The sequence below is a fragment of the Lasiosphaeria miniovina genome (assembly GCF_030549165.1).
Source record: "Lasiosphaeria miniovina strain SMH2392-1A chromosome Unknown B0T26scaffold_5, whole genome shotgun sequence".
NCBI lineage: Eukaryota > Fungi > Ascomycota > Sordariomycetes > Sordariales > Lasiosphaeriaceae > Lasiosphaeria > Lasiosphaeria miniovina.
Window position 1 is genome coordinate 1,736,687 of NW_026848224.1, and position 27,826 is coordinate 1,764,512.

Genomic DNA, 27,826 nt, shown 5'->3' on the forward strand with positions numbered 1-27,826 from the left:
TAACTATGCCTCAATGAGTGTGTGGTATATCCACATGCAAGGGGCTGTTTGCCATCCTCGAGCCCAGCTTCTTCCAATCACCACCCGCCTCCAATGCTCTAGCATTACCCAGATGCAAGTTTTTGCTGTCATACGGGGTCGGTGGGACGATTCGTCAGAAACGATGCATCGTTGCGCTGTGTTGTGCTTAGGTCGTTGATGCTTGGCTAGTGTCGCCGGACACGGGAAGGAGCAGAGGCCCAATAACGATTGCGTGGCAATGGCCCAATTTGCCGGCAGAATACGGTATTAATTTGCCTCTGACAACGACTAAAGAAGATGCGGGGTTTTTTCCCCGTCTGCCGCCTGAATGTGTTGACTTGCGGCTCTGACGCCCCAGAAATGCAAGCCAGTTTCGGGTTCGTGATTCTCATCCCAGAAACTGAAGTGCGGGGGCGGAACGGATATATGACAGCAAAACGATGTTCAGATATAGGTATGTTATTGCTTCGGGCCGTTCGTCTCCAAGCCGTTCCGTAGCAGTTTCGAGCTATTCTCTAGGTGAAGACGCGATGTGAGTGTTAGAAGTAGTTAGCCAAGTCGATATGGCCGTCGGTTTCGAGGAGCGGGAAGAGATTCAGTGCCCCGAAACTCTGTTCTTGGTCTTCGGTAGAGCCTCCCAAGATCGAGAAGTCTGATACTCCGGCCAGAGAGGTACCGAAACCCACAAAGTTTGACTCGAAATCGAAGCCAAGTTGCATTCTGTACGGCTCGTCAGGCCAATTTCCAGTAGAGCCGCCAACGGGGCTTGATGCATGAGACGAAGCAGAAGAAAACCCGTTTATATGGTCGGTTTGACGCGTCTGGTGGACCTGGCGAGGTGTCGGAGGAACGAGCCCAAAGATCTGCGATGAGCTTTCGGTCCTTTTTGATCTTTCCTCGATCTCTGCCCTCTCAAGATGTTCCAGGGCCGTGGAAAGGAGCGACTTGGCAATGAGAGAATATTGTACTGCATGGGCATCTGCGTCTGCAAAGTATTCGAGCGCAGTGATGGAGGCTCGGCAATGGGTCTCGATGAAGCGGCCAAACCCGCCCAGAAGTCCAAGACCGAGCACGAGTGATGATGCAAAGAGCCAGGAACTAAGACATGTATAAGTCAGCAGGCACAACGGGGGTCAGAAAGCGCTGCCGGTAAGACCTACACGACCACGGGAGCACGGCGCGTCATTATCTTACGTTCTACCAGTTCCTGGACCAGTTCAACCATGAGGATTGCAGCATCGATGCAAGCATGGGCCAGCTTGGACTTCCCGGATGCCAGGCTATCTCTGCCAAATGCCGATCCCGAAGCGCTTCCCTCCGACAGCCTGCGGTGTAATTCGACCATAAGGAATGGCCGCGAGACGAGGATCACAGCATAAAAGTAAGATGAGAGTACTTGGCAAGCCCCGTTAGCCATTTCAGGCCCGTCCTCGCCTGTATCACCTCCGACGAGGCCTTTTAAAGTCTGAAGCCACCTTGCAGACCATTCTCGGAGTTCACGCGAGATGCCTTCAGTCAGGGGTGGTGATATCTTTCGTCGCGAGTAAACCTCGACAACTATTGCCTCAATAATGAGGAAGATTTGCACAGATGCGTTGAGAATGTCGAACGTTTCCAAACCGTCCTCTCCAGTTGCCCGGTAGGGAACTGTGCAGTCCACGTCTGATGTGGCAGGTGGACGCCCCATCGAAGTGCTCAGAAATAGGTCGACGACGCGCAGGCTCTTCCACAGACGATCCCTCTGGCGGTGAGTCTCTGGACCGAACCTCGAGTTGACATCTGTCCTGTGAAGCCCGATCGAGAAGGCGGCTCGTACCGCGATGCCAAAGAAAAGGAAAGCGCCGTTGATCTGGCAAGCGCCGAGCATATAGAAGGTGACAAGGATGAAAACCTGGACACTGGCCACACCAAGGTTGCCGGTAAGGCTTGCGAAGGCGAGATCACGAGCATACTCAAAGTAGACGAGAGCAGCACCCTCGTCGGATTTCTGGCAGCCGATGGCAAGCACCAGGTAGTTGACCGCCGAGGATACATCGGCAGCACTGTCGTCCCTTGCGCGGGCCTGGCTTGTCCAGCTAGTGATATCATGGAGCAGTGATGTATTGTCAAAAAGATCGATGAGCCCTGCCGTCACCTCTAAATAGGCCGAGACAGCCTGCTCGACCCGTGTCTTGATGGGCGGAGGCTCAGCCCCGTAGCCGGCAGACACGGAGGGCCGAGAGTAAGCATTTTCGAGAATGGAATAACCACTGGTCTCGGGCGCAAAGGCGTGCGCATCCACTCGTGAGGTAACGAGGCGGCGGACTGTCTGGAAAAACGACAGAGGCGCACAGTCGCCGATGAAGATGAGCTTCCCTTGGATGTCGCACAGCAAACGCGCCTCGCGGGGAACTTCAGTCTCTTCATGCTCCTCGGTGGCAGCGAAGACGTCGCCGCTGCCTGGCAGCTGCGTGGCCCTGTTAGGATCGGTAGGTGCGGGTTGGGGGGTGGCCGCTTGAGGCGGCGGTGTCTGTATCAGAGATGCGGCTGTGGTCGCGGAATGGCCGTGGTTGGTGGCAGCGGGGTTGACGGAGGACCCGGACGCTGGGGAGGAGGCGCTAGCGGTTGGCCGCCGCCGCTGTTGCTGCGCGCTGTAGCGGCAGTTCTGGGGCTGCTGGCGTCTTGCACAATACCCGCAAGGCGTCGTTCCGGTGCATTTGACCCTCCGTATCTTGCACACGTCGCAGGCCACTTGAACGCGAATGCGCTGTGGTCTTGTTTCCATGGCTTCCATCCCAGATGCGCATGCGGGTTGGCGTTTTGGATATTAAAATAATGGAACCCTCCATGCAAGGTAAGGAACGGACTGGTTCTGTACCGTCCGTTCCATGAACACTTTAGACTAACCTAATTTGAGAGCAAAGCCGGCGGATCCATTCTCGACACAACCTGCACTGCGGAAGACTGATAGGGAAGGCGCTACGGGGTTTAGAGGGGAATCGACGGAAACCAACGGCTTGACGGCGGAAAGCTGGAACTAGCTCTATTTTGCTTATTTAATGGTGTGTCGTAACTTGAACTCTTACCTCAGCACAACGATCCTCCATTTTGGTAAGGCCCATAGCCTTGACCATGTAGCTCCATGGAGCCGGCGCAAGTAATAATAGGGAGTGCTCATGGCGAATACATGGTCAAAAGTCATGGACGTATCTTAGTTCAGCCTACCTATTTACGCAGACACTGTCATTTTCGCAAAGAGCGCAGCCACAACTCTGTCAGATACCAGCTCGAATTTTGTTCAATTGCCATTCTCGAAGGTTAGGATATCTATCACGAGCCGTGATTAACTCCGTCGAGAATGCAAGTGCTGTAATGGTACACGGATGCCCTAAACAAGTAGGAAAAGCCGCGCATGCAAGTTTTCCGCCTGTGCTGAATCGAAGCCACCCAATACTCCCCAGCTCTTTTTCCATGAGCAATTATGGCAAACCGCCGAGTAAGAAAAAAAAGGGAGAGCGTTCGTCTTTCTCTTCTGCGAAATCACCAAGAAGGGGTATCGGCTGGAGACGGGGACAGGAGGATAAGGAAAGGAAGAAAAAAAGCAAGATAGAAGAGAACCCCGTTGAAAAGTCCATACCAGTCTCCAACGTCATGAGTTTGCCGGTGTTTTGTTTAACCCCGATGCAAAATCCCAATGATAACGCGGTTGAAGCACAACTCTAGCAAAGTAACAGCGGAGCCTACTCCATCATCTTCAAGAGATCCTCAGCGTACTGGATGCAGAGCTCCCCCTTGCTGCAGAGACTATCAGCGGTAGCTGCATCGTTCATCTGCTTCATAAACAGGCGGAGGCACTGCTCCATGGCTCTCTTAGAATCCTTCTTCCGGTTTCCCGTCTTGGGGCTCACCCAGCCCTTGTCGACGGGCTTTGGAGTGCCGGCACTGGCTCCCTTCTTGTTGGCCTTGGGGGTATCGACCGCCGGGATATCCGGGTCAAGGTTGATGACAATCTCGTCATATCCCTCCTCCTTCGTCTGCTTTCGTGCTATGGACTGTTGCTGCTTGATCTGATTGACGTCCTGGGAAACCTTCTTGATCGAATTGAAGAGAATCTCGTGGCGGAATATGGCCCGGGCTTTCTCGTACTGCTGGTTCGCCTCCACCGTCGCCAAGCTCTTCTTGACCGACTCCAGCTCCTCTGCTACGTTGATAGGCTGAACGCTGAGGCTCTTTTCAATTTTCTTGAGACGCTTTTCGATTTTCTTGAGACCGTTGCTGTCCGTCTCGTTTTCGTCGTCCATCGTCTCAATTTCGAACTTGGCCGCATTGTGAGTTACTGGGAATGAGGGTTCGGTCTCCTGGGCGTTTTCCGGAGACTCTTTTGGCTTTTGGACAAGAGGGATATCGGGCAAGATGCGTTTGCAGAGGCTCGATCCGAGCTTGATGGAGCGGGCCAAGTCTGGTTCCATCTTGAAGCGAATTATCTTTTTCTTCTTTCCTTCAATGCCATGCTTGACGCGCTTTGCTCGCTGCTCGGCGGGCAGGTCGGGGCTGCGGTCGGCGGCAGCTGGCTTCTCTCCAGACTCACTGGGCGGCGAAAGGTCCTCGCGACCTCGTTTCAGATGGCTCATTTTTGCTTCTTTTCGTCGGCAAATTCCTCGCAGGCCTAGATTAGATGACAAGAATCAGAATGTGGGCTTGGTACGGGTGAGAAGGTGGTGACTCACGGATTTCTGCGAGGAAAAGGTCTCGACCCAAAAGCAGGGCTCAGATGTGCGGAAGGTAGGTGAGAGAAACTTTGCAGCCCCGGGATTGAATGTGAGTCACGACTTGAAATGAGGACGCGAACGAATTGCCCGTGTGCGAAAGTGAATGAAAGGTTGAACGAGAGGTTGACTTTCCGAGCGAAAATTCCTGGTTGATGAGGGGACGGAAGAAGCAGTACTGATGAGCAGGGAGAGCACAGGAGGATAGCGCTAGGTTGCGCTTCGCCGGGCCCTGTTTTGGAAAGTTAGTCTGCACCACAGGCTTTTGGTGAATTTTAGGCCCAAATCAAAATGCTCGCAGTGAATAAGGCAGGAAATCCCGTTTCCTGGGTGACCTGTTGTTCAGACCTTAAAATCTCATAGTGCAAGTGTCCACTCTCACGGCTAGAGACACCGTTCTGAGAAAAGAGTAAAGTGCTAAATCCAAGTGAGATGAAGTACACACCAAGGAATGGCTGATACATTCATTCATCTTCTGATATGATCATGTCAGTCGACATCTGGAGCCAAACAAACTGAAAGTGATAAATTACTCTCTGTCCGAGATCTCTTCCAAAACTGAATGAGAGGCATCCTCAAGCCCCCTCGCCTTCAATAGGCGTATCCATATCCATAATACACTCTCAGAAATAGCCATGACGGTCAAATGGTCTCGGTCAACATAACCGGGGCATGATTCGGCGGCTGTGGATGGTTTCTATACTTACTGAACTTATTCTGATACTGATAATCGGACAGGGTTAAATATATTCGTGGAAGAAAGAGGTGGTCTGATACCGCCGAGCATGCACAAGTAATTATATCAGCCATCAAACCAGATGCATAACGTCGGCAACATTGATATCTAGAAGCCAGGGCAGGCAAATGTTGTTTGAATATTAAATTTTCTTCCGATCACCTTGAGTGGGGTGTCGTGTGTCGTCTGGCGAGTTGCTGTTCGTCCGAATCCGGCTCTGACAGACACAGGCAACCATCCATGAGATGAAATTTGTCACACTTGCCAAGTTGCCCTGGAGTGAAACTCGGCATCCCTTGCACCAAACAGTCTTTCCTAATTAATGGCCTAACTGTGTCCCTGCGGACGGAAATGAGATACGAGGACTGCGTACCGCGGACAGACATGTCTGACAACTTTTCATCCGCGTATTACTTTGACGCCCCAAAACGGCAACTCTGCTGACGCCGAGTGTCGCTTGCCCCTCCCCGTTTGTCTTGGCCAACGAGCTAGCGGCCGGCGCGCCAACTTAATTGGCTGTGCCCCCTTGGGGGAAGTCGCATTGGGAAAACGGTTCCCGACACTGGGGAGCTCCTGCCAAAAGGCGAGTGGCACGGCCTGATAGCGCCGAAAGACAAAAGATCAGCCCTGGCCCAGACTGACAGTGGAGTTGATACCTGGGAATTTGGCAGGTTAATAATCCGATTGCGCTGACAGAGCCACCCAGGCTGTGCCCTCTGCACCCCTGCCTCAGCATCTCAGCCCTTGCCCAAAACGTCATCAGGCCAGGCCTTGGAGCTGGGTCGGTCTGCTCACAAGACACCGGCCTGTGTTGCGTGTCAGATCTGGGCCAACAAGGCCGAATGAACATGCAATTTTTTTCCACTTGTTCAATGGCATCGTGTTACCTGTGCCATCCGTGCCATCGGGACCGGAACGGGCGGCCCTAACCTCGCCTCACGTCAGTTGCTCCGACTGAACAAGAGCCGACGTTGCCTCTTTTCCCATGCCAGTGCCTCTTTGACATCAGGCACTTCTTTACCTGCGTCGCCTCATCCGGACGTAGCCGACACCCCGAGTCGAAATCCCCTCACCTCGGGCTTTCTTTCCCCTGCGCGATTATTGCAGCAGTATTATATGTTGCCTTTGGACGGACGAAGACAGCGAGCTTTTCAATACCCCGCATTAGACGATAGAAGACGCCCGTGAGGTCTGCTTGATCGATTTTTGACGGCCAATGCCAGCCGTCATCCAAGATGGGAAGAATACTGGCGATCGTCGCTGCGCTGCTGCTCGTCGCCGCCCGCTATGCGAGAGCGCAGTCGGCGCTGAGTGTCGATCTTAAATCCCCAAGTGAGTTCCATTATCACCTGCTCTACACCTGCCATAGCGGCCAGCATCGACCCCGACCCCGGCTATGTTGTGTCTATATCGACTCTTTCCCAAGTTGTCAACCACATGACCTCACTGCTACATACCCGAAGCCGACTCGCTGACCGCTAGGCAGGCTCTATCAAGGCGGCTTCCAAGATAGTTGCGAAAAATCTCATGGCGTACTACCACGGCGACGAATACGGACAAACCATTGGGATTCTGCCCGGCCCTCCGCCAGTGGGGCCGTACTACTGGTGGGAGGCCGGCGCAATGTGGGGTACGATGGTGGATTACTGGTTTTACACGGGGGATGATCAGTTTAACAATGTGACGACGGAGGCTCTGCTCTTCCAGGCCGCTGCTCCGCAGAACAGCTACCAGCCCATCAATTGGACCGCGTCGCTCGGGAATGACGACCAGGCCTTCTGGGGTATGGCGGCCATGCTCGCCGCCGAGGTCAACTTCCCCAACCCGCCAAAGGACCAGCCGCAGTGGTTGGCGTTAGCCCAGGCCGTCTTCAACACACAGGCCCCGCGCTGGGAGTTGGAGGATTGCAACGGCGGCCTACGCTGGCAGATTCCCAGATCCAACGGTGGCTTCAACTATAAAAACTCCATCGCCAATGTCTGCTTCCTCAATATTGCTGCCCGTCTCGCCCGATATACCAACAATGAGACGTATGCGCAATGGGTCGAGACGACGTGGGACTGGATGGAAGGCGTCAAGTATATTGATAAGGCGTACAACGTCTTCGATGGTGGCCATGTCGAGCACAACTGTACCGACATCAACCCTGTGCAGTTCTCCGCCAACGCTGCCGTGCTCATTCATGGCGCCGCCATCATGTACAATCACGTACGTTGTCTCTTGCTCTTCCTCTAAAATTACTTTCTGAGCAATCTCGAGTCGAGACAAACTAACTGGCCCCTAGACAAACTCCCAAAAGTGGCGGACTCGGGTGAGTGGCCTGCTGAACCGGACAATTGAACATTTCTTCCCCAACGGTATCATGGTGGAGAGGGCGTGCGAGCTGGACGACCGAGTCCAGTGCAACGTCGACCAGCACTCGTTCAAGGGCTATATGCACCGCGCGCTGGCCACGGTAGCCCTGGTTGCGCCCTTCACGCATGAGAACATCACCAATGTGTTGAGGACATCGACCCAGGGTGCCATCAAGAGCTGCCTCTCGGACGGGACCTGCGGCTTCCGCTGGACCACAGGTAACTACGACGGCGACGTCGGGATGGGCCCTGCTGGTCAGGAGATGAGCGCGTTGGCAGCATTGATGACGCAGTTGGTGGACCAGCAGCCGGTCGCCGGCCCGCTAACGAACACGACGGGCGGCACCAGCGTAGGTGACCCCAACGCGGGCTCCATCCCGAATACGCTGCCAACCCTGGCGCCAATCACACAGGCAGACCGGGGTGGCGCTGGTTTCTTGACTGCCTTTGTCTTGACGTCCTTGCTGGGCTGTCTTATATGGATAAGTAGCGAATGGGCCGAAGGCAAGTGAGGTAAATAGTCATTTCGGGGGCTTGTATCTGGATCTTGGTGTTTTTTTGGCGGTTTTTTTTTGTTTTTAGCATTTCAACGGGCGATATTCGGGTTCTTCTTTTTGAAATTTGAGGGAAAAGGCTGGCTCGCGTCCAAACGGTGCGGGAATGGGCGGGGAATCATAGTATAAAAGGCAACTAGAGTTGGAAGCACACACCGCAGTTGGAAATTAGCGGTCCCTTTTGGGGGCATGTCGTTGGATATGGTCCATCATCTGGCGTTCCAAGATAAGGATCCTTTGGATAGTGGCTGTTTTATAGGGGAAAAGGGCGACGGTGCAACAGCATCTCCTCATTGTCCCGCGACTTCATATTCGTCGTAAATATAGTCTGCAATTATTCTACCTTTATTGTGATTTGCTCGCATCTCTTACTCCGTGTTTTTACTCTGCTTTCGGGACCTCATGATGTGCTGCATGTCCGGCAAACAGAGTGCGACTTTGTCTTCGGACTTTGGCCCGAAACCTCGGAAAGCTTGAAGGACATTTCACTCAGGAGGACGCCGAGCAAGATTCTTTTCGATGAACTAGGGGTCCATACTAATTGCCTATGCATATCTGACTCCTGAGAAGCCCGTCTAAATGCCCGCATTGAGCGCAGTCTAAGTCTATGAGTGTGATAGTTCTCTGCAATGTTCTTTGGTGCTAATTATTTAGTGTATTTCCGCGGAGTCTCCTGCCGCTGGCGGAGAAAACTACCATACCGTAACCTACCTACCCCCAAGTTCCGTCCCGACTCCCATTTTCTCGGTGCGCACTTGCCGATGCGCAACCACGGCGTCGAGGTTACGCTTGGGAAAGGAATCGTGGGATGGGTGCCGGACCCGGCTTGGTCTAGGCCCTTTCAGTGTAGTGGTGGTGAGAAAGCAGGACTGCAAGTCCGGGGTGAAAAGGGACGGGGAAGGGAAAGGGGCCTGCCGCCGCGCGCCCGCGCCCGCGCCAGCGCCAGCGCAGGGGGAGGGGGGGTGTGTCCTGAACTAGCGAATTACTAACTGCCCTAGTTACTGAGGCGGTGATGGACTCACCGAGGAATTTTTTTTAATGCATCCATGCAGTGCCGCCGTCCGTGCATGGATCTTGTTCCTCTGCACCACGCGGGGGGACGCTCCTTCCCTGTCTGTGATTACCGTACTGCTCCTCCCGCGTTCTTCAATGTTAACGATCCTGCGCGCTAGCGCTGCGCAGGGCATATCACCCCTTTCTTTTTTTCCACGTCTTTTCAGGATCGTGCGTATGGATTGTATTGGCGTATTACAGCACTAATGGTAAAGTTCCTTTAACTTTTTCCCTGCTAAGATCAATACGCGGAATAACAGGCAGCCGCGCTTGCTTCCCCTTTCCCCTATCCCCTTTCCTTTCCGGTTTAGGTTTCCTAATCCCTGATTCCTAGCATGCTCTTGGCGCTTGTTTACCCCTTTTTTCCGTCTCCTTTATTGTGCCTCCTTTGAGGGACAGTAACGAATGTCGACTTATGAGTGCACTATGACAGTTTGGCCACGAGTTGTTCTGCAGATGACTTATCATTGCGGAGACCTCAAGTAGCTCTGCCGATTCTCTCCATTTCAAGACCATGGATCGTTTTTTTGTGAAGATCGGGAAGTTGGGAAGGTCTTGGCATAGGAGTATCGAGGTTGTGACTATCTCACTTCATGCACAGTTAGAGAGAGCATTTAGAATACGGGGAATTAAAGTCTAATAGATGGTTGAATTAAACTGTCTGCACTACTTAGACCGCGTAATGCAGTGCAGCAATGATCAGGTGATTAAGTACCGCAGTGACTGGGTGATTGAATGAATGAATGAATGAGACGATGTGGACTACTGGGATGTTCCAGGTTCCTATGGGGCCAAGGACCCCCAAAAAGGCAAAGGCAGAAACTTTGCCCTGGTTATACCGTCGGCGAAGATCGTCAACAGTTCCAAACGATGGCGATCGGGGGAGTGGTTTTGATGGGCTAGGTTGCATTGAGTCTAAGAGGGCTTCTTCGGTCTAGAGAGTTTCCGTTTCATATACTGTCCCATTTCAATCAAATCAACTCGGAGTTTCTTGGTTGTTTCCTCCTGTCTCGCAATCAACTCTCCTTGCTCTTCCTTTTGATATACTTCTAGACGTGTTTTTTGGGCAGAAGTATCTTTGTCAAGGGCCTTCAGACGGGTAAATGACTGCTGCAGACCGTTGGCGAGGAGTTGCTCTAGGTCTTTCCAGACGGTCTTAACCTCCTTTCGAATGTACAAGTGCCGGCCGTTAAGACGGCGTTGGAGCTCCTCGAGAATTTCCTGAATTGCTTTGATGTCCTCGCTTCGTTGAGAACTGTTTGGCTGGTTTGTTGCTACCAGTCTGACCCGAACCTTAATCCCCTCGAGTTCCATCTTCAGGCCGGCGAGGAGTTCTTCTTGAGCTCCAATTCGCAAGTCTTGGGTCGTGATCCATTCGTGATGCTCGGCCAACCGGCTTTCATAATCCAAGAAACGGCCGTCTGTGAGTTTCTTGAACTTGCCCAGTAATTCCTTCTTCTTCTTCTTTGGGGGTACCTCTTCATTTGAAAACTCCGCTCCCTTGACAAACAGCCCCTCATTTGAGCTATTGGGTTCCTCCGTTGATTCCGAGTCAAGTGCCTGTGGGAGGGTTGTCACTTAGCGCTTGGCAGTTCGAGAATCACGTACATCACCTGCACACGTCTTTCTTTTCCTTGTATCCCCTGAATGCGAGCCGAAAGTCGCAGTAGAAGGGTAAGCAGTGTCGCGATTGGGAGAGACCACCTCGCTGTTTTTCAACTTGATGACTTTTCTTGACTTTCGAGGAGAGGGTTGAAATACTCGTTGTGTGTCGGGCGAATGTGAAGAGGCCAAGACAATGACTTCATGATTTCCCCCCTGCTTCGCAATAGTCTGGGTCTCAGTTTTCTGCTGCTGACCAAGGTCGATCAAGAGACCGCCTTTTTCATCTGAGCCCAGGATATTCGCAAATCAGTCAAAATCGTATCTGTGTCGGATAATGGACCGAGTGGGTGTACCAGCTGAGTTCTCAAAAGTCCATCCATTCATCCACCAATCTTGCGGGTTCACTCAAAGGCACTATGTGTTGTCCCCGTAGAGACACCAGGCACGACTTTCTGGCATCAATAAGTACTTCAGAAAGTTTCTTGCAGTATCCCCGTTTCCCTTCAAGGGAATCTGCTCGGACAGTGTCCCAGAAATGTCATCGCGGTTGTAGAATCTCTAGTAGTGCAGCATAGCTCGAAATAGAACAGCAATGTTGTTTCGGAGCCGAAATTTTCTGAACAAAGAGTTGGGATGTTTGCCATTGGCAGATTGTGATTAAAAATCCGGCCTCAGTAGATTGTATTTCCGGAGTTCTCCGTTACCACTAGGCGGACCAACGAAGTTAAAACCGCCAATGGCCCAGAGATACGGCATTTTGGGAGTTCCCGGGAAAGGGTGTGACGAGATGAGATAGTAACAGGTGAAAACCGCAAGATCGACGCGAAGGAGCAGGGTGGTTTGGACGGCCGAGGCTTTCGAGCCACGTAAATTTCTCGCTGAAGTGCCTGCCCGAGGTTGTCGCCTTGGACAAGGCCCTTTTAGATCAGGTATTAGCGGAGTACGGGTAGGAAGGAAGGTAGCCGGAGACGCGATGCGGTGGAAGAAAAAGAAGGCACGAAAGGTTCAAAGTGCGAAATGCGAACGTTCTGTCAGGTCATAAGAAAGGCACCTCCGGGTCAGTTGATACCCACCTGTTGCTTATTGATAACTTTAAACGTGTCACGAATGGGCTGTCGACTTGTTTTAGGACGGAGACCTGAGGACGAGGTAGTTAGCCACGTCTAGTTACCCTAGCGATGACTTGGTTGTCACGTATGGGGCAGGCAAGGCCATTGACGTCACTGACGACCCGGAGAAGCAGATCCACGGCCAATACAAGCCACTCCATTCTCACAAGATTCTCACAACATATTAACAGTGTGCGTAAACGACCCTCCTGAACTTGATCACAGTTTGGTCACCTGCCCTGAGGGTTGGTGCTTGGAAGGAGGCTAGAAGCTGGACTGCGGGCTCGAGGCTGCTTACTTTGATTTACTTCCCCAGCCCCCGGCATATGATATCGGTAACGAGGGCTCGGGGAATAAAATGAACGTCAAGAAACTAGCCCCGGAAACCTCATCGTTTTGCGGATGAGATAGTGCCACCGGCAACAAAAATTGCGAGACAGACTGCCAGGATAACAACACAGACTTTTGCTATGTACTCTGATCACGGCACCCTATGAAATCTTACACGCACCCTCATATGAATACAGGCATCTTCTCGTAGGCGTGACTCTTTTAGCACAAACTTGCGATCAACAACGTCCGTGACAGCTCAGGATGCATACAGAAAGTCCAAAATCCATAGAACGGCGAACGCAAAAAACCAAGCGGTAACCAAATCAACATTCTCCGCTATCTCACCAGGTCTGGACTATTGCGCTAGAATAAATGCATTCATTATGCTCTTACCCAGGACCTGATCGATATCATTCACTACCGCATCGTCTTAAACATTTTTTTTTTTTACAGAAACTCAATACGTGGCGTATGGTAGTCACAGAACCATTGCACTCTTTGGTGGCTTACGACTCACTTCAAAGCATTATCATTTACACGTGAATCTCCTCTCATTATTGGATCCGAACTGAAGTCATAACAAAATGACCTCTCTCACTCAACGCAGGCTTCTGGGGGGTTGGCACCCCAGCCAACCCCCCAGCCCATCGTAGATTGGGGGCCGTAACCATCGCGCGCTCCTGGCACTGTATGGATGGAATTTCTGTACGTATTTTCGAAGCATGAAAACGGAATACCATACACAGCAAGGCCAGGGTGTGCCGGTTGCCGGTTGCGGTTGCGCGAGGTCGGGGCCTGGGGAGGTCGGGGCAACTCCACTCAGCAGAAAGCACATCATCCGAGTCACGGGCGATTGGGCGCGCGAAGAGGGGCGGCTGCGACAGGAGCCGGCTGGGCCTTCCTGAGCCCCTCCCGCGCCATTCACTAAAACTGCAGACGTGTGCGAGTTGAGAAGCTATTCAAGGCATTCCTTCGCGCGTGCATGTGCGTGAGAATATAACGTTACAATTGCGCGAATGTTGTATGGAGCCGCGGAGCGAGTTCTAAATGTCGAGAAAATTCGTCATCGAGCCAAAAACGAATAAAAGATAAGCACCGCCTCATTTCAGTGGGAAGCAAGCACACATGGATGCTTTGGAATTTCTTGGCAAGAATCAACGAGGGGCTGTGTGAGTAAGCGAATTTCGCGAATTTCTGGTGCACTTTGGGGGCAATCCTTCTGGAAAATCTTGCTTGGCATCTTCCAATTGCCCGGATTTTGCAAGCCCTGGCCCAGCCTCTGATTCGAAAGCCTTGTGGCCCGTCCGTGTAGGTTTGCCTATTCTGATTTTGCACACCTACCCGCGGGTAGGGAAAGTCGTCGACATCCGCCTCGGTCGTGCCGGATCGCAACGTTGGTTCGCATGCATTATTCCGTGATGGAAAACACGAGGAAGTCGCGGACTTGCCCTCTTGTCGGCAATCCATCTGATCGTTCCAACGCGAACCATCTGATAGGATCCTCCGTGATTCTTAAATCCTCCAGCAACCGGTCCGTCCTCGACTCGTAAGGACCAGGCCGGGGTGTTGGGTCGTGCAAAATTCCGCGCCCCCCAATCGGCCCCTCCTTTTCGATTTCGTCCCGCGCTTCCAGGCTCGAGCGGCTAGGGAGGATTGAGCTCAATCAAAGCTTGCTGCCAAGCTCACCAAGAAGTGTTGATGGCCCCCCAACCCCACTGTCCCATTTCACGTTCCATTTGGGCGCTCCCCATTGACTGACTGGCCAGTTGACTGATTACGCTATGCTATTTTAGAACACGGCAGGGCGTGACTCCACCAAAACGTCCGATTGACGGCAGGCCCAACGACCGCTTCGCCCGCCTCAAGCCAAGCAAACTGGCAAGGTTACCTCAGCGGTCCAGGATGCAGGGTGTTGATGCCGACCTGGAACAAACGGACAGGGACTCGGACGCTACCTTGGCTGTCCATCGCATTGCTTTCCATTCTCATCTGCCCAGGCCCCAAAAGCCCCCCAAGGACCCAGGGCAAGAGTACCGCAGCACCCGTGCTTCAAGCTGCCGATCGCGCTCGAGTTTCGACCGCCCGTACGGATATTCAGTACGGCATACGGAGTATCTCCGACGTATTTTCACTTGATTCTGATGGAAATGTCCACGTGCGTTGGCTGCTTCATACATATTGGATAACTAAACTTGGGCATCATTATAGGCTTCGACTTTGGGCCTCGTGTCCGGGAATTCGGCCAGTGCCGCCCCTCGGCCCTGTTATGGGGCAATCGTCCAGTTGTTCGTGTTGAGCCTTCCCCAAACAGCGTGGTCAGACGTGGTGCATAAGCCAGAAGCAGATAATCTGTGCGTTTTGCGTATACCCCTCCCCCCAAGAAATGCTCGAATACATAATTGTCCCCTGCCAAAGGCCCCCACAGCATCTTTCAGCCTCAGGAAGACTTGCTTGACGACATGTGTCGTGCGCTATCTTGGACCAATTGCCACTGCGCGTCCACCTGCACCAACGGTCGCGGTCTTACTCAGTTAAGTTACTCCTGTTTCGCCGAATGAATTTTCCTGGCTCCGCTGCGGTTCCCAACTAGAGGGCCACTGAGGAGCCGTCAAAGGAATATCCACTCTATATCGTCACATTGGATTCCGAGTATGTATCATATGCGTTGGCTGCGTCGCGCTTGGCAAGAATATTCGTGTTCATACAGAAGAGAAACTGTTCCAGCATGAATTCACACTTACAGGGACGCCACACTACCTGAGTGAGACCAAAGAGATGGACGAAAGGTGTCCCGCTCTGCCCTAGCGTCGTTTGGTTTGATCCCGATTTTACGGAATAGCGATTGAGGACTCCCCTTCAGGAGCTTATGCGCGTGCAGGCAGAAAGCTGGGCATGTTCTGGCAGTGCAAGCCAGACCTGCATTGCTGCAGCTGTCTGCCCGCCCCTCTCCCCCCCTTTTGGGCAGACAGAATTTTTTTTATTGTTTCCTTTTGCTCCCCTCGCTAATTTCTGTCTGGTCTGTGCCTCCGGGGTTTGGCGCCATCGGGCTAAGTGGCGCCCAGCGTGGTACCTCAGTGGTGGGAATCCCGCATCACACCCCGAGGCTGAGCTTTGGAGCACTGTGATGGTGTTTTTGTGGTAGGGATCGACGACATGGGGTTCGGGGTGGGCGTGAGGCTCGACCGGGAGCCCTCCACGGCCGTCAGACGCAGCCCTCTCATTTCTCCCTTGCAGCCCTTGGCTGACCCCTGACAACTAAGAGGGACTACCCATCACTGGTTCGTCGACTTAGCAGACCTTCGCTGCAGTTACTGGACTCGCTACGGACACCTCATGCATGCCACTATTGTATCCTGTGCTGTGATGTAGTGTAAGGAGTACTGTATGTACGTGTGTATGGACAGTACCTGCTCTGTACGGGGAACGTTTCGTCCCAGCCCCAGATGGCTGGCTGCCCGCCTGGGTACCCTATGCGAGCCGGGTGTCGTCCAGTGGTCGGCTGTCAACGCTGTGCAGGAGGGTCCACCGTGACCGACAAGAGCTCCTGGGATTGCCTCCGCGGGCGATAACGATTCCCGCCCCCTCGTATTCTCTCCGCATGGTGCCACCACTGCTTTTGGGATTTCCCATTCTAATCTCAGATCTCTCTCTTGCCAATCTGCAACTTGCGTTCGTTCTCCGGTCGACGCCTCGATTTCTTCGCCCACATTCGCTTTTTGGCATTGTCTCAGCAGCGCCGTCCTTCGTTTTGGTATAGCCGCCAGTCGTTTGTTGCATTTGTTGTTGTTGTTTATCTTTTGGGGCTTTTTTTTTCTGCTTCCCCGGCCGATATGCTTTCGTTCTCTCAGTGACGATGTCAGCACTTTTATCACTTATCTTATCCTTGGGTCTCGGAGCCAGACTCGCAACCTCCCTTCGATGGGACCCCGAATACTCCGACTGGAACCTGAACAGGAATCAGACAGCTGAGGATCCCCTCCATTATAATGGCACCTGGGACGGTCACACATATAACAAATCGCCGGATAACTGGAGATTTCCATTCTACACCCTCTTCCTGGATCGCTTCGTCAACGGTAACCCGACCAACGACAACGCCAACGGAACGGTATTTGAGCAGGATATCACCAGCACACAGCTGCGCTATGGCGGAGATGTTCAGGGCGTCATCGACAGCCTGGATTACATCCATGGCATGGGCGTGAAGGTCAGGACAACATATGATCTTCAACCTCGACGAGAACATGGTTACTGACAGGTTGGCAGGGACTCTACATCGCTGGATCGCCGTTTATCAATCTACCATGGCAATCCGACTCATATTCGGTGTGTTTTGCTGTTCTCTACCCAATGAGAGGACACCGAAGTAGACTAATGCTGGGTAGCCCGTTGATCTTACACTCCTGGATGCGCATTTTGGAAACATTGACGAATGGCGTCGTCTCATAACGGCGATACACGACCGGGACATGTTTGTGCTGCTCGACAACACCGTGGCAACGTAAGTACAACGGCTGTTCTCCGACCGAGGTTGGTCGCAGATGCTAAAGACGGTCAATAGTATGAGCGATCTCTTAGGTTTTGATGGATACCTGAACGAATCCACGCCATTTGATCCAGAAGAGCACAAGGTCGTGTACAAATCAGAAAGACGGTACTTGGATTTTGACTTCACCGACACCTACAATGAAACCTGCAAGTTCCCGCGCTTCTGGAACGAAACTGGGTACCCAATCGACCAGATATATGTCGACCAATTCAAGGGATGCTATGACAGTGATTTTGACCAGGTAAGCAACATTTACGCCCCAAAAACCTCTCATAGCAGCCAGCTTCCGTTGGACCGATGGGGTTGTGCGATCTGAAGTCTAATATCGCAACGCGGTACAACAGTTTGGGGACACGGAGGCTTTTGGAGTCTTCCCCGATTACCGCCGCCAGATTACAAAGTTCGCGTCCGTCCAAGATCGACTCCGAGAATGGTTGCCATCGGTCCAACAGAAGTTGATCAATTTCTCTTGCATGACAATTCGCATGCTCGACATTGATGGTTTCCGGTACGACAAAGCAATCCAGGTGACGGCCGATGCCTCGGCCGAATTCTCATCGGCACTTCGACAATGCGCTCGGGCGGTGGGAAAGACGAACTTCTTCATGCCTGGCGAAATTACTGGTGGAAATGATATTGGCTCCATCTATCTTGGGCGTGGTCGTCAGCCAGACCAGAGAGACGGACTGGACAAGGACCCCAGCCTTGCTCTCAACCTCACCTTGGCGTCTGACCCGAAGAACTTCTTGCGCGAGCCTGGAAAGACTGCGCTCGATGCCTCGGCGTTTTCCTACTCGGTATATCGCTTCCTGACCAGATTTTTGGGCATGGACGGTAATTTGGAGGCCGGCTACGATCTTCCCACGAACTGGGTGCAAATGTGGAACCAGATGCTTACGACCAACGACTTTGTGAATGCGAACCCGGAACACAGCTACTTCGATCCCCGCCACATGATCGGAGTGACGAACCAGGACGTCTTCAGATGGCCGGGTATCGAGCAAGGCGTTGACCGTATGCTGCTCGGCATGTTCATAACTTATCTCCTGTTGCCCGGAATCCCTCTCGTTCTGTGGGGAGAAGAGCAGGCATTCTACGTCTTGGACAACACGGCAGACAATTATATTTTCGGTCGTCAATCTATGGCCGCATCGCCCGCGTGGTACCTCCACGGCTGCTACGCAGGAGGTAGTACCCAGTATTTCAACATGCCTTTGCAATCGGCGAGACAGGGATGCCAGGACATCAAGAACTCGTGGGATCATAGAGACCCGTCTCATCCTGTCCGGAACATTATCAAAACCCTGTTCCATATCCGAGACCAGTTTCCGTCTGTCAAGGAAGGCGTCTATCTCGAGCAGCTGTCTTCCAAAACCACAATGACACAGTTGCCCGGTTCCGGGAAGACGCAGACTGAGGTGGGCATCTGGAGTGTGTTGAAGAAGGGATGGCCCGGTATCCAGGATCTCGGAAATACAACAGACGTGTGGCTGGTCTATCACAATTCGAACGACACTCATCGGTACGAATTCGACTGCTCGTCACCAACGGACGGATTCATTTCGCCATTCAAGGTTGGGACCACAGTCCAGAATCTCCTATTCCCTCACGGCACTCTTACCCTCGACAACAACTCAACAGTCGAGGGCAAGGGTTGCCCCCCGCCAATCGTGCTCGCCCCATTCGAGTTTCGCGTCTACGTTCCCATCATCTCATTTGCACCGCCACCTCCGATGATCACCAAGTTTACCCCTGGACATGACACGCCGGTCCAGTCGGCTGCCGACGTAAGCACGGTGGATATCGCGTTCTACTTCAATGTAGAAATGAGCTGCGATGGAGTGACTTCGGTTATCCAGTTCAACTCGTCCACGGAGAAGGGCATTTCCCCCACAATAGACAAGAATTCGGTGAAGTGTGTGAATGTGACCGGAGACGAAAGTCTACCGGCTTCATTTGTTGGTTCCCTAGCATCTGGCTGGAAGTGGTCCGCGACGTTGACCAATGTCGCTGATGGTGTCCATCTCATCACCGTGGCCAACGCTACAACGAAGAGGGCGGGAAGTTTTACCAACGCGCGGGATGGGTTTCTTCTCAGGGTTGGCAAGCAAGACAATCCGATTGTCAACCCCATGGTGGCCAATTATTCTAGCTCGCTCTTGTCTTGGGATTCCAATGGCAACCTTTCGGTGACGCACAGCGCTCCCGGAGCAGACCAGTGGCGGTATTCTACAAACTGGGGCTCGTCGTGGAGCCTGTGGCAGTCTTACAAGGCTGGAAGCACCGCGATAAGCCAACTCGACTGGAAAGGCTCCAAGGCCCAGGAGTGGCAGGGCCAGCATGTCATTGTGCAGTATCACAGTCGTATCCTTGGGAGCTCTGCCTTTGTTCAGCATGGCGACACTGGCTTTTCGAGCCAACGCCGATTCCCTCATCTCTGGGTCAACGGGAAGTTCAATCAGTACGGCTTTGACGGCGGCGCCAAGAACGCCTTGGCCCTTACCGCCGATGCCCGATGGGAGTGGCATTACATGGACGAATGGCCGGGCGACTTGCAGTTGAATGTTTGGGGCATGAACCCCGACGGCCACCCCGACCAGTCATTTATTTACGGCGATATCGACAACGACACCGTTCTCGACCGCATGCCCCCTTCTGCCATGGTGCCCACCGTTATCAACGTCACTCAAGGCCCAGTTTACCCTTTTCTCTCGTACCGGCTTGTGCTCCAAGACTCCACCATGAGCTACCAATTGGTACCGCAGGGCGACAGGAGATACCAGATAGCATTTTTCATCCTCTTGTGGATTGTACCCATCCTCACCGGCCTGGCTGCTGTGTTTGTGTTCATTGGGACATTTTACAAGGTCAAGGTTGTTGAGAAGGGAATTAAGAAGCCGGCAATCACCCTGTCGGGCGTCCTCCACCAGACGAATGCCAAAGTCAAGTCCAAGGTGTCAGCCATTAAGTCACGCAGCCGAAGGGGGTCCGTTTCGAGCGCCTCCGACTTTGGGGATGGCGCAGTCGGACTCGCCGACCTTCCTCCCAAGCGTAGAATGGTTTTAATCGCTACCGTCGAGTACAATATCGATGACTGGAACATCAAAGTCAAGATCGGAGGCCTCGGTGTCATGGCTCAGCTCATGGGTAAAGCTCTCGGCCATCAAGATCTGATTTGGGTTGTTCCTTGCGTCGGCGATATCACATATCCGGACGTTCCCGAGGAGCAGGCCGAGCCCATGACAGTGGAGATTCTCAATGCCCCTTACCAAGTCATGGTCAAGTATCATCAAGTCGAAAACATTACCTACGTACTCCTCGATGCACCCGTCTTCCGGCAGCAAACCAAAGCTGAGCCGTACCCGCCCAGAATGGACAATATCGATTCGGCCATCTACTACTCGGCATGGAACCAGTGTATCGCGCAGACCATTACGCGATTCCCAGTCGACATTTACCACATCAACGATTACCACGGCGGTGTTGCCCCGCTCTACCTCCTGCCAGAAATCACCATTCCCTGCTGCCTGTCGCTTCACAATGCCGAGTTCCAGGGCCTTTGGCCGCTCCGGACCCCCGAGGAGCGGAAGGAAGTCTGTGGTGTCTTCAACCTGTCCAATGACGTTGTCCAGCAATATGTGCAGTTCGGCTCCGTCTTCAATCTTCTTCACGCCGCGGTCAGTTACCTTCGGGTCCACCAGTCTGGATTTGGTGCCGTGGGTGTCTCGAAGAAGTACGGAGACAGATCGTTCGCTAGATATCCGAGTAAGAGCCCCCCGCTCTCCTGTGAAGCATGGTATGGCGCACGGTGCATGAACTGACAAATTCTAGTTTTCTGGGGTCTGTCGCAAATTGGGCAGCTTCCTAACCCGGACCCGAGCGATATGGAGCAATGGGATGCCCACGCCAAGCACGAAAAAGACGTCAAGATTGATCAGGACTTTGAGAGGTCAAGAAGCGACCTTCGAAGACAGGCACAGGAATGGGCCGGCCTTGAAGTCAACCCTAACGCGGAACTCTTCGTCTTTGTCGGCCGTTGGAGTCAACAGAAGGGTGTAGATCTGATCGCTGATCTGTTCCCTTCTATCCTGGACGAATACCCGAATACGCAGCTTATTTGTGTTGGTCCCTGCATTGACTTGTACGGCAAGTTCGCTGCTCTCAAACTTTCCAAGTTGATGGAGATCTACCCTACCCGCGTCTTCAGCAAGCCCGAGTTCACATCTCTACCGCCCTACATCTTCAGCGGAGCCGAGTTTGCCTTGATTCCTTCCAGAGACGAGCCCTTTGGTCTGGTGGCCGTCGAATTTGGTCGTAAAGGAGCTCTCGGAGTTGGCGCCAAGGTCGGAGGTTTGGGACAAATGCCAGGATGGTGGTATACCATTGAATCAGCCAGCACATCTCATTTGCGTAAGTCGAATTTATCTCCCCGTGCGATTCAGTTCCATATCGCTGACCGCAGCAAAACATTACAGTGAGTCAATTCAAGCAGGCCGTTGTAGCGGCACTGGACTCCAAGACAGATGTTCGCGCAAAGATGAGAGCGTGGTCGGCAAAGCAGCGTTTCCCTGTTGCGCAATGGCTGGAAGGACTCGAGAAGCTCCAGGGCCGTTCCATTAAGCTGCACAACAAGATGAAGTTCAAGTCGAAGCGGAAGCTCAATATCAGCTCGTCGAGGGATCGTGGCGCGTCAAGAGAACGCGATGTTTCTAGAGATCGAAACCTAACGCCGCTAACACCGACCACGGGATCCATGTTCCTTCCATCACGCCCCGAATCGCCTTCAGGCTGGCCATTACCGCCTAGCCGAGGTGGCGGCGGAAGCGGATCTCGCCCTGGGACACCCGACTTTGCTGGACCCGGCTTCCCGAGCTCTGGTCTCCACAGCCCTGCATTCCCGGATATGCGCGGCCGGCAGCACGACAGCGATGCCGACTCGGTCTACTCGGATACCAGCACGCTTGCTCCTCCACGGTTCCTGGGAGAGGCTGAGTGGAGCCCCAATCCTCGGCGCAACCTCCGACATGCTCACGGCCTGTCCACGGCAAGCTTTGCAAGTGTGGTGTCTGTCGACTCAATTGTAGGAGGCCGGACGGATTTCAAACTGCAGCAAGTCGATCCCTTCTTCACCGACTCCGACGGAAAGTTCATCACGGCCTTTGAGAAGAAGCTCGAGAAGCTCAACAGCAAGAACACCATCTCTCAGCTGTGTATCGAGGAGTACTTGGTCGACAGTGAGAGAGAATTCTTCGACGGGATGCGCGACGCCAAGCTCGGTACCGGCCACTCACGTTTTAATTCGACGGTCAACTTGGTTGGAGCCGGCGGCAGCGGCGGCCCCTCGTCGAGACGGAACTCTGAGGATTACGGCATGGCATACCAGAACGCCAAAGAGGATTTCGAGAAGTCGAAGCGAGAGGAGTACGGGCTCAGGGACGACTATGCCCCCCCTACTGGCATCAAGAAATTCGTGCAGCGGCGTGTTGGCGAATGGCCCGTGTACTCTATCTTCCTCGCCTTCGGCCAGATCGTCGCCTCCAACTCGTACCAGATCACCCTCCTCACCGGAGAACTTGGTCAGTCGGCCGAGCGTCTTTACATTGTTGCCTCCATCTACCTCGCTACATCTATCTGCTGGGGCGTCCTTTCGCGGACTACCAGGTCCATCTACTCGCTTTCGCTTCCGTGGATCTTCTACGGCGCCGCCTTCGCCTTGATCGGCGCTGCACCCTTCTTCAAGAACTTGGACACGCGGTCTTGGGTGCAGAACGTGGCAACGGGCTTGTACGCGACTGGATCGTCCAGCGGTGCTCTGTTCTTCGCCTTCAATTTTGGTGACGAGGGTGGCGCTCCCGTCTCGACCTGGATCTGGCGAGCCTGTATCATCCAGGGCGTCCAGCAAGCGTACACGGTCATGCTTTGGTTCTGGGGCAATCTCATCTCGTCGTCGGGCGCTCAGGGCAATGTCGGGCCCATCTCGGCTCTGCCTGTCCTGTTCCCCGTTACCATGGTAATCGCCGTCATCCTCTGGACGTGCGGTATCATGCTCTACATCGGCCTGCCCGACTACTATCGCCAGGAGCCCGACGAGGTGCCGTCGCTGTACACTTCCATCTTCCGCCGCAAGACGACCGTCTGGTTCTTCGTGGCCGTCATCCTGCAAAACTACTTCCTGTCCTCGCCGTACGGTCGCAACTGGTTCTACCTGTTTAGCAGCCAGCACGTGCCAATCTGGGGCACGCTCCTCCTGACGGCCTTCTTCTACATTGGCGTGTGGATCGGTTTCCTGGCCTTCTTCGCCTTTGTTAGCAAGCGTCATCCGTGGTGGTTGCCCCTGTTCGCTCTCGGGCTCGGCGCTCCTCGCTGGGCGCAGATGCTTTGGGGCACCAGCGGGTTTGGCCTCTACCTTCCCTGGGCAGGCACACCATTCTGGTCGGCGATTCTCGGACGGTCGCTCTGGCTCTGGCTCGGCCTGCTTGACACGGTGCAGAACGCGGGTATCGGTATGATTCTCATGTTGACGCTCACGCGTATCCACGTGTGCGTGGCCATGCTTGTCGCCCAGGTCATCGGCTCTATCGCCACCATCGTGGCTAGAGCCAGTGCACCTAATAATGTCGGCCCCGGCGACGTCTTCCCCGACTTCTCCGAAGGCATCGCCGCCGGCCTCGCGAAGCCGTGGTTCTGGGTCGCCCTCATCCTGCAGCTCGTCATTTGCGTCGGCTTCTTCAAGTTCTTCCGCAAGGAGCAGATCAGCAAGCCGTAAGAGCAGACAAGCAAATGGCTCAGCTAGACGGTTGGGGAATCTATATCTATATATATCTTTTCCCTTTGCAGCCTTCCATTTTGTTTTGTTACTATCATCAACAGCATTGGAAAAAAATCATCATTGAAACCCCGTCGTCATGGTGGCCAAGTCGGTATGATCAAAGTTTTTACGGCGGGCATGCTTTCTGCGTTCTTTTAGCGATTTATGTTATGACGCGAGGGGGCCTCGGGAAGGAGGGAAACGAAATATTCACGGGGATGATATATATTCGGGGGGGACGATGGTTTCGAGTCCTTTTTCTGTTTTCCCACGGCGCAGGTTGTGTTGTTTTCCGTTACGGCGGTGAAATTTTTTATTTTCTCTCGATTGATATCCCCTCCCCCGGCCTTGCCTGCCTGCCCGCCCTCTGGGGCTCATTATTTACGGACATCAAAGCGGTGATGGATGGGACACACGCTGGCAAACTTTGCTATTTATTTGGCTCTTGTTGCCTTTGTGGGTGTGTGGTATGGAAACCGTTGAAGATTGGAAAAAAAAAGGAGGGATGAAGCTCGATTTTCATTTTCTCCTTTTTCTTTGGATGCGCTATTACTTGCATGTCTCTTTTTTTATTTGCATTCTTGAACATAGATGTATTTTTTTAGAAACTGGATGGCATTATATGGGAGGACACTTAAACGTAAATTATAGTTTGCTTCTGACTCACTGACTCCTGCCACCTCTGTCGACCCAGAACATCCTCGGCGATGCCAGCGGCCCAGAAGCGCGCCAGGTCCGCGGCCTGTGCGACGCCCTTGGGGATCAGCTTGGCGTCGGCCCAGGTCACGACGCCGTCGCCCTCCAGGCGACCCCAATGGCTTTGCGGCGGCGGTTAGTTTTTCCATTGCTGTCTGGGCCGAGACGAGGATGAGGACGGGATCAGAGGTAAGGGCGCACGTCCCAGGCGGCGGTGCCGATGCGGGCCTTGGTGGCGTTATAGATGCCTATGCCGTAATGGGTCGAGTAGAGGACTTTGTACGAGATAGTGCCGGTGGGGTTGCGGGCGTTAAGCGCGTCGACGTAGGTCGCAAAGCGCTCCCACGGCTTAGTCTGGCCGGCCGCCGCCGCGACGGCGTTGGTCTTGTACGGACGTCGAGGAGGCCGAGCCCGGGCTGCGATACGGGGGACGAGTGCAGGTGCGGATGCGGGCCGGTGAGTGTGAGGCCTGTCTCGGCTTTGAGGATTGGTGGTGGAGGCGCAGGTCGAGGTCGATTGGCTCCGCAGGGTAGTGGCCGACCCACGTCTGGACGTCTGCATCTCCGATTCGCCGATTGCCAACCTTTGCGGTCGGGCGACTCCCGCGTTTGTAGGCGTGGTTGAGAGCCGCGTTTGGAGGAGATTTCTTGCGCTGTTCTCGCGTATAACGTTGGAGAAAAGTGCGCCCATTGGAACCCATGCACTCGGTATTATATAACGTCGGACAGCAAATGGCAAGGTAATCCTTATATCGACCCTCCCTAAAAAAATCTTATGAAACAGATTTTAAATTTTATGCTTGGGTTACGTCTACTCCCAAAACTGGCTGTTAAATACGCACCAAACTGCCCCGAGCCCGGGCCTCGGCAACCTGACTTTCCCCAGGTAATAAGAGAGTCTTGACGTCAATCTTGATTAGTAATCAAACTCTTTTGCAGGCTAAATATATAAGTGCTTCTTCCCCTTCTGTCACCAGCTCCTCTAAACTCAAAAACAGTAGAAGCATTCTTCACACCACTACCACCGCCACCGCGACTACGGGATACAACAACTACAATCAAGATTACGTTCAACGAACGTATCCAACATGTCGACGGAACGTAAGTTCGATCAACGGTGGCCGAACAGTCCCAATATACCCTTTTCCCCCACTTTTGCCGACTTCCGTAGATACCCTCGGCCGAAGCCCATCGGTCTGGCCCCAGAAGCCAGAATTCCGTGGCTCGTTGCGGCCGAGAATGGGGTGCAAGCTGTTGAGGTATACGAGGCTATCCTCCGCCTCGTTCTTCGCCGGGATATTTGCCTCAAGGTGTATATTTGTAAGGTAGGCGTGCTACAATGGTTCCGCGCAACAGAGGAGATTGAAAGTGTCCCTATTTACCATTTAACTCTCTTTGGGCAATTGGTAATGGCCTTTGTGGAGTCGCCCTTTGCTCAGCAGATACGAGAGGCTGCCTTAATAGAACTAGGATTACTAGGACAGAAGTTTTCGCGGAGCCTTCTGGCTCCCGGCGCCAAGCCTGTGCCGTTATCTCTCCATGATATGGGCAGAGGAATTCCCGGTCCTGATTCGCCCGACATTCGTTGCCAGGATATCGAGGATCGAGAGCGGACCGAGTGGACAAGCGAGGCGTTCTACAACGGGCAATAAGTTGGGGAAGAGGAGGGGGAAGGGGTATCGGGTAGCCGGGGAAGAAACACAGCGGCTCGCTTTACCACCAAAAGCAGCACTACAAATGCAAATGGGAGGACCAGTTCTGGGCGCGGCAGTACCAATACAAGGCCGCTCGATCGGGGTTGCAGTAGAGACGTTCGTGGACCAGCTAGCCCGGGTCGACGCCAGCGGTACCTCGGCCGAAATAAATGTCTCTAGACGAAGCAGCTGTACCGGAGCTAGTTCTACCATATCGAGAAATCGCAGCGGCTAGGAATGGAAACTTCCATATATAGTAGAGCTAAGACGACGGCCAAGGCGTATCACTGGATGTTGCCGTTAGCACAAATGGAAAAATAATATCAACGGGTAAATAAACCCGCGTCATAGATGCCCATTCTAGCACTAAGAGCCCGGAGACGTGGGATCGTCGATAATCAAAACTGCACGTAGACCGGACGTCGAGCATAGTTAGAGTCGGGAAGCATAAGATGCTCAATCCAAATCACCAGCCTCGATCTCGACGTCGGCATCTTCGCGACATAGGTTTCGGGATGCGGCGATAATAAACGGACGTAAAATCCTGGCGCGTAGGACCGCCGAGGGGCGACGGGGCTAGCTCCCTACGGAGGTATTCGAAATCTGCCCTGAGAAAGACCTCGACTGCAGACAGTGCCAGGACGGACCATCGGACAGCATCATCCGGACTCGTACAAGGCGGGCCTTGACGCCATTCCACCGTACCGAGCCGATGTATCGAGAGGAAGTTCCACGCGACGTACTTCCAGTCCCAGATGGCGTCTAGATCCTGCGTAGGCGCAGCGGTTGGCATCATAGTGTCGATCAGTTCTGTCATATCATCAAGCTGATCGACGTGATTGAGGAGTGAGTCGGGCAACGAAGCTGGCCTCGAGTATACGTCGGCCTCGTGAGGAGGCGGGAGAATAAAGGAGATTGCGTCTTGGAAGAGCAAGACGCCACGAGCAACTTGTCTTAGCTGAGGATTAGAAAACCCACCGACCGGGCTTATATGAACATGCGTAGCGCAATGATGTTCGGCCCGGGTTATAATATCGAAATGCTTCCGAATAAGCTGGAACACCTGTATTAGGCTCGAGATCCAGACCTGGCATTGGGTTTCGACGAAGATTGGCGACGCAAGCTCCATACCGTATTCGAATCCTTACTCCCGAATGGTTGGATCTTCGCCGATCGTCCACTTATCGTGGTCGATGTCATCGTCTCGGTTGACCGGAACCTCATACTGATCAAAGTAAGTACGCAGAAAATCGCAGATGATGTCCCGGTTAGCCCCTCGTGCGCCCCCCAGTACGTCCGACGCGTACGCTTCGTCGGAGTGCTTAAATTCGAAAGTCTGGAGCAGTTGAAGGCCCTGCTCGGTGGGCCGAAGGGTCAACTCCAACTCGATGCCGAACTGGAGGGTATGGGCGGCGCTGCGGTCTGCCATCGTGCTAAGAACTCTGCGATCGTTTGACGGTCACGTGACCAGGATCGAGTGATTTTACAGGGCGCCACTCTCGCCGCCTAGAATACACAGAGTGGACCACGTTTCCTGCCATCCTGAGCCCAGCAGACCCGTCGAGGGCAC

The 27,826-nt window shown here is 53.4% G+C and overlaps 7 protein-coding genes across 7 annotated transcripts; 3 read left to right on the forward strand and 4 right to left on the reverse strand.

Moving 5' to 3' along the window:
• Window positions 1-379: 379 nt before the first annotated feature.
• B0T26DRAFT_347952 (uncharacterized protein) lies at window positions 380-2,970 on the reverse strand. Its single transcript, XM_060434534.1, has 2 exons — window positions 1,182-2,970; window positions 380-1,119 (listed from the first exon to the last, which is right to left on the reverse strand). The coding sequence occupies exons 1-2, from the start codon at window positions 2,792-2,794 to the stop codon at window positions 561-563; spliced, it is 2,172 nt and encodes a 723-aa protein (XP_060294204.1). The 5' UTR covers window positions 2,795-2,970; the 3' UTR covers window positions 380-560.
• A 761-nt stretch (window positions 2,971-3,731) lies between these two features.
• On the reverse strand, window positions 3,732-4,631 carry B0T26DRAFT_780819 (uncharacterized protein; the record flags this gene model as incomplete). The annotated part of the gene is made up of 1 exon (XM_060446696.1): window positions 3,732-4,631. The coding sequence occupies one exon, from the start codon at window positions 4,629-4,631 to the stop codon at window positions 3,741-3,743; it is 891 nt and encodes a 296-aa protein (XP_060294205.1). The 3' UTR covers window positions 3,732-3,740.
• Window positions 4,632-6,584: 1,953 nt separating this feature from the next.
• B0T26DRAFT_348005 (glycoside hydrolase family 76 protein) lies at window positions 6,585-8,405 on the forward strand. Its single transcript, XM_060434535.1, has 3 exons — window positions 6,585-6,834; window positions 6,989-7,710; window positions 7,787-8,405. Exons 1-3 carry the CDS (start codon window positions 6,738-6,740, stop codon window positions 8,366-8,368), a joined length of 1,401 nt encoding a protein of 466 aa, XP_060294206.1. The 5' UTR covers window positions 6,585-6,737; the 3' UTR covers window positions 8,369-8,405.
• Window positions 8,406-10,378: 1,973 nt separating this feature from the next.
• B0T26DRAFT_780825 (uncharacterized protein) lies at window positions 10,379-11,824 on the reverse strand (the record flags this gene model as incomplete). The annotated part of the gene is made up of 3 exons (XM_060446697.1): window positions 10,379-11,023; window positions 11,072-11,352; window positions 11,773-11,824. The coding sequence occupies 3 exons, from the start codon at window positions 11,822-11,824 to the stop codon at window positions 10,379-10,381; spliced, it is 978 nt and encodes a 325-aa protein (XP_060294207.1).
• Window positions 11,825-16,363: 4,539 nt separating this feature from the next.
• On the forward strand, window positions 16,364-23,825 carry B0T26DRAFT_650858 (alpha-1,3-glucan synthase; the record flags this gene model as incomplete). Its single annotated transcript, XM_060438220.1, has 7 exons — window positions 16,364-16,717; window positions 16,777-16,836; window positions 16,896-17,011; window positions 17,072-17,300; window positions 17,404-20,824; window positions 20,891-21,469; window positions 21,535-23,825. 7 exons carry the CDS (start codon window positions 16,364-16,366, stop codon window positions 23,823-23,825), a joined length of 7,050 nt encoding a protein of 2,349 aa, XP_060294208.1.
• B0T26DRAFT_715584 (uncharacterized protein) lies at window positions 23,507-24,668 on the forward strand. Its single transcript, XM_060442242.1, has one exon. The coding sequence runs from the start codon at window positions 23,840-23,842 to the stop codon at window positions 24,374-24,376; it is 537 nt and encodes a 178-aa protein (XP_060294209.1). The 5' UTR covers window positions 23,507-23,839; the 3' UTR covers window positions 24,377-24,668.
• B0T26DRAFT_753064 (uncharacterized protein) lies at window positions 24,502-27,685 on the reverse strand (the record flags this gene model as incomplete). The annotated part of the gene is made up of 4 exons (XM_060445613.1): window positions 24,502-24,666; window positions 24,765-24,979; window positions 26,962-27,209; window positions 27,405-27,685. 4 exons carry the CDS (start codon window positions 27,683-27,685, stop codon window positions 24,502-24,504), a joined length of 909 nt encoding a protein of 302 aa, XP_060294210.1.
• Between the last annotated feature and the right edge of the window lie 141 nt (window positions 27,686-27,826).

Excerpts from the sequence above, each read along its gene's own strand:
- B0T26DRAFT_347952 (XM_060434534.1), bottom strand. The coding sequence starts at position 2,794 with ATGGAAGCCATGGAAACAAGACCACAGCGCATTCGCGTTCAAGTGGCC. Across the intron at positions 1,120-1,181 it reads CGCCGTGCTCCCGTGGTCGT|TTCCTGGCTCTTTGCATCAT; the intron begins GTAGGTCTTACC and ends TACATGTCTTAG.
- B0T26DRAFT_348005 (XM_060434535.1), top strand. The coding sequence starts at position 6,738 with ATGGGAAGAATACTGGCGATCGTCGCTGCGCTGCTGCTCGTCGCCGCC. Across the intron at positions 6,835-6,988 it reads TGTCGATCTTAAATCCCCAA|GCTCTATCAAGGCGGCTTCC; the intron begins GTGAGTTCCATT and ends ACCGCTAGGCAG. Across the intron at positions 7,711-7,786 it reads CCGCCATCATGTACAATCAC|ACAAACTCCCAAAAGTGGCG; the intron begins GTACGTTGTCTC and ends ACTGGCCCCTAG.
- B0T26DRAFT_715584 (XM_060442242.1), top strand. The coding sequence starts at position 23,840 with ATGGCTCAGCTAGACGGTTGGGGAATCTATATCTATATATATCTTTTC.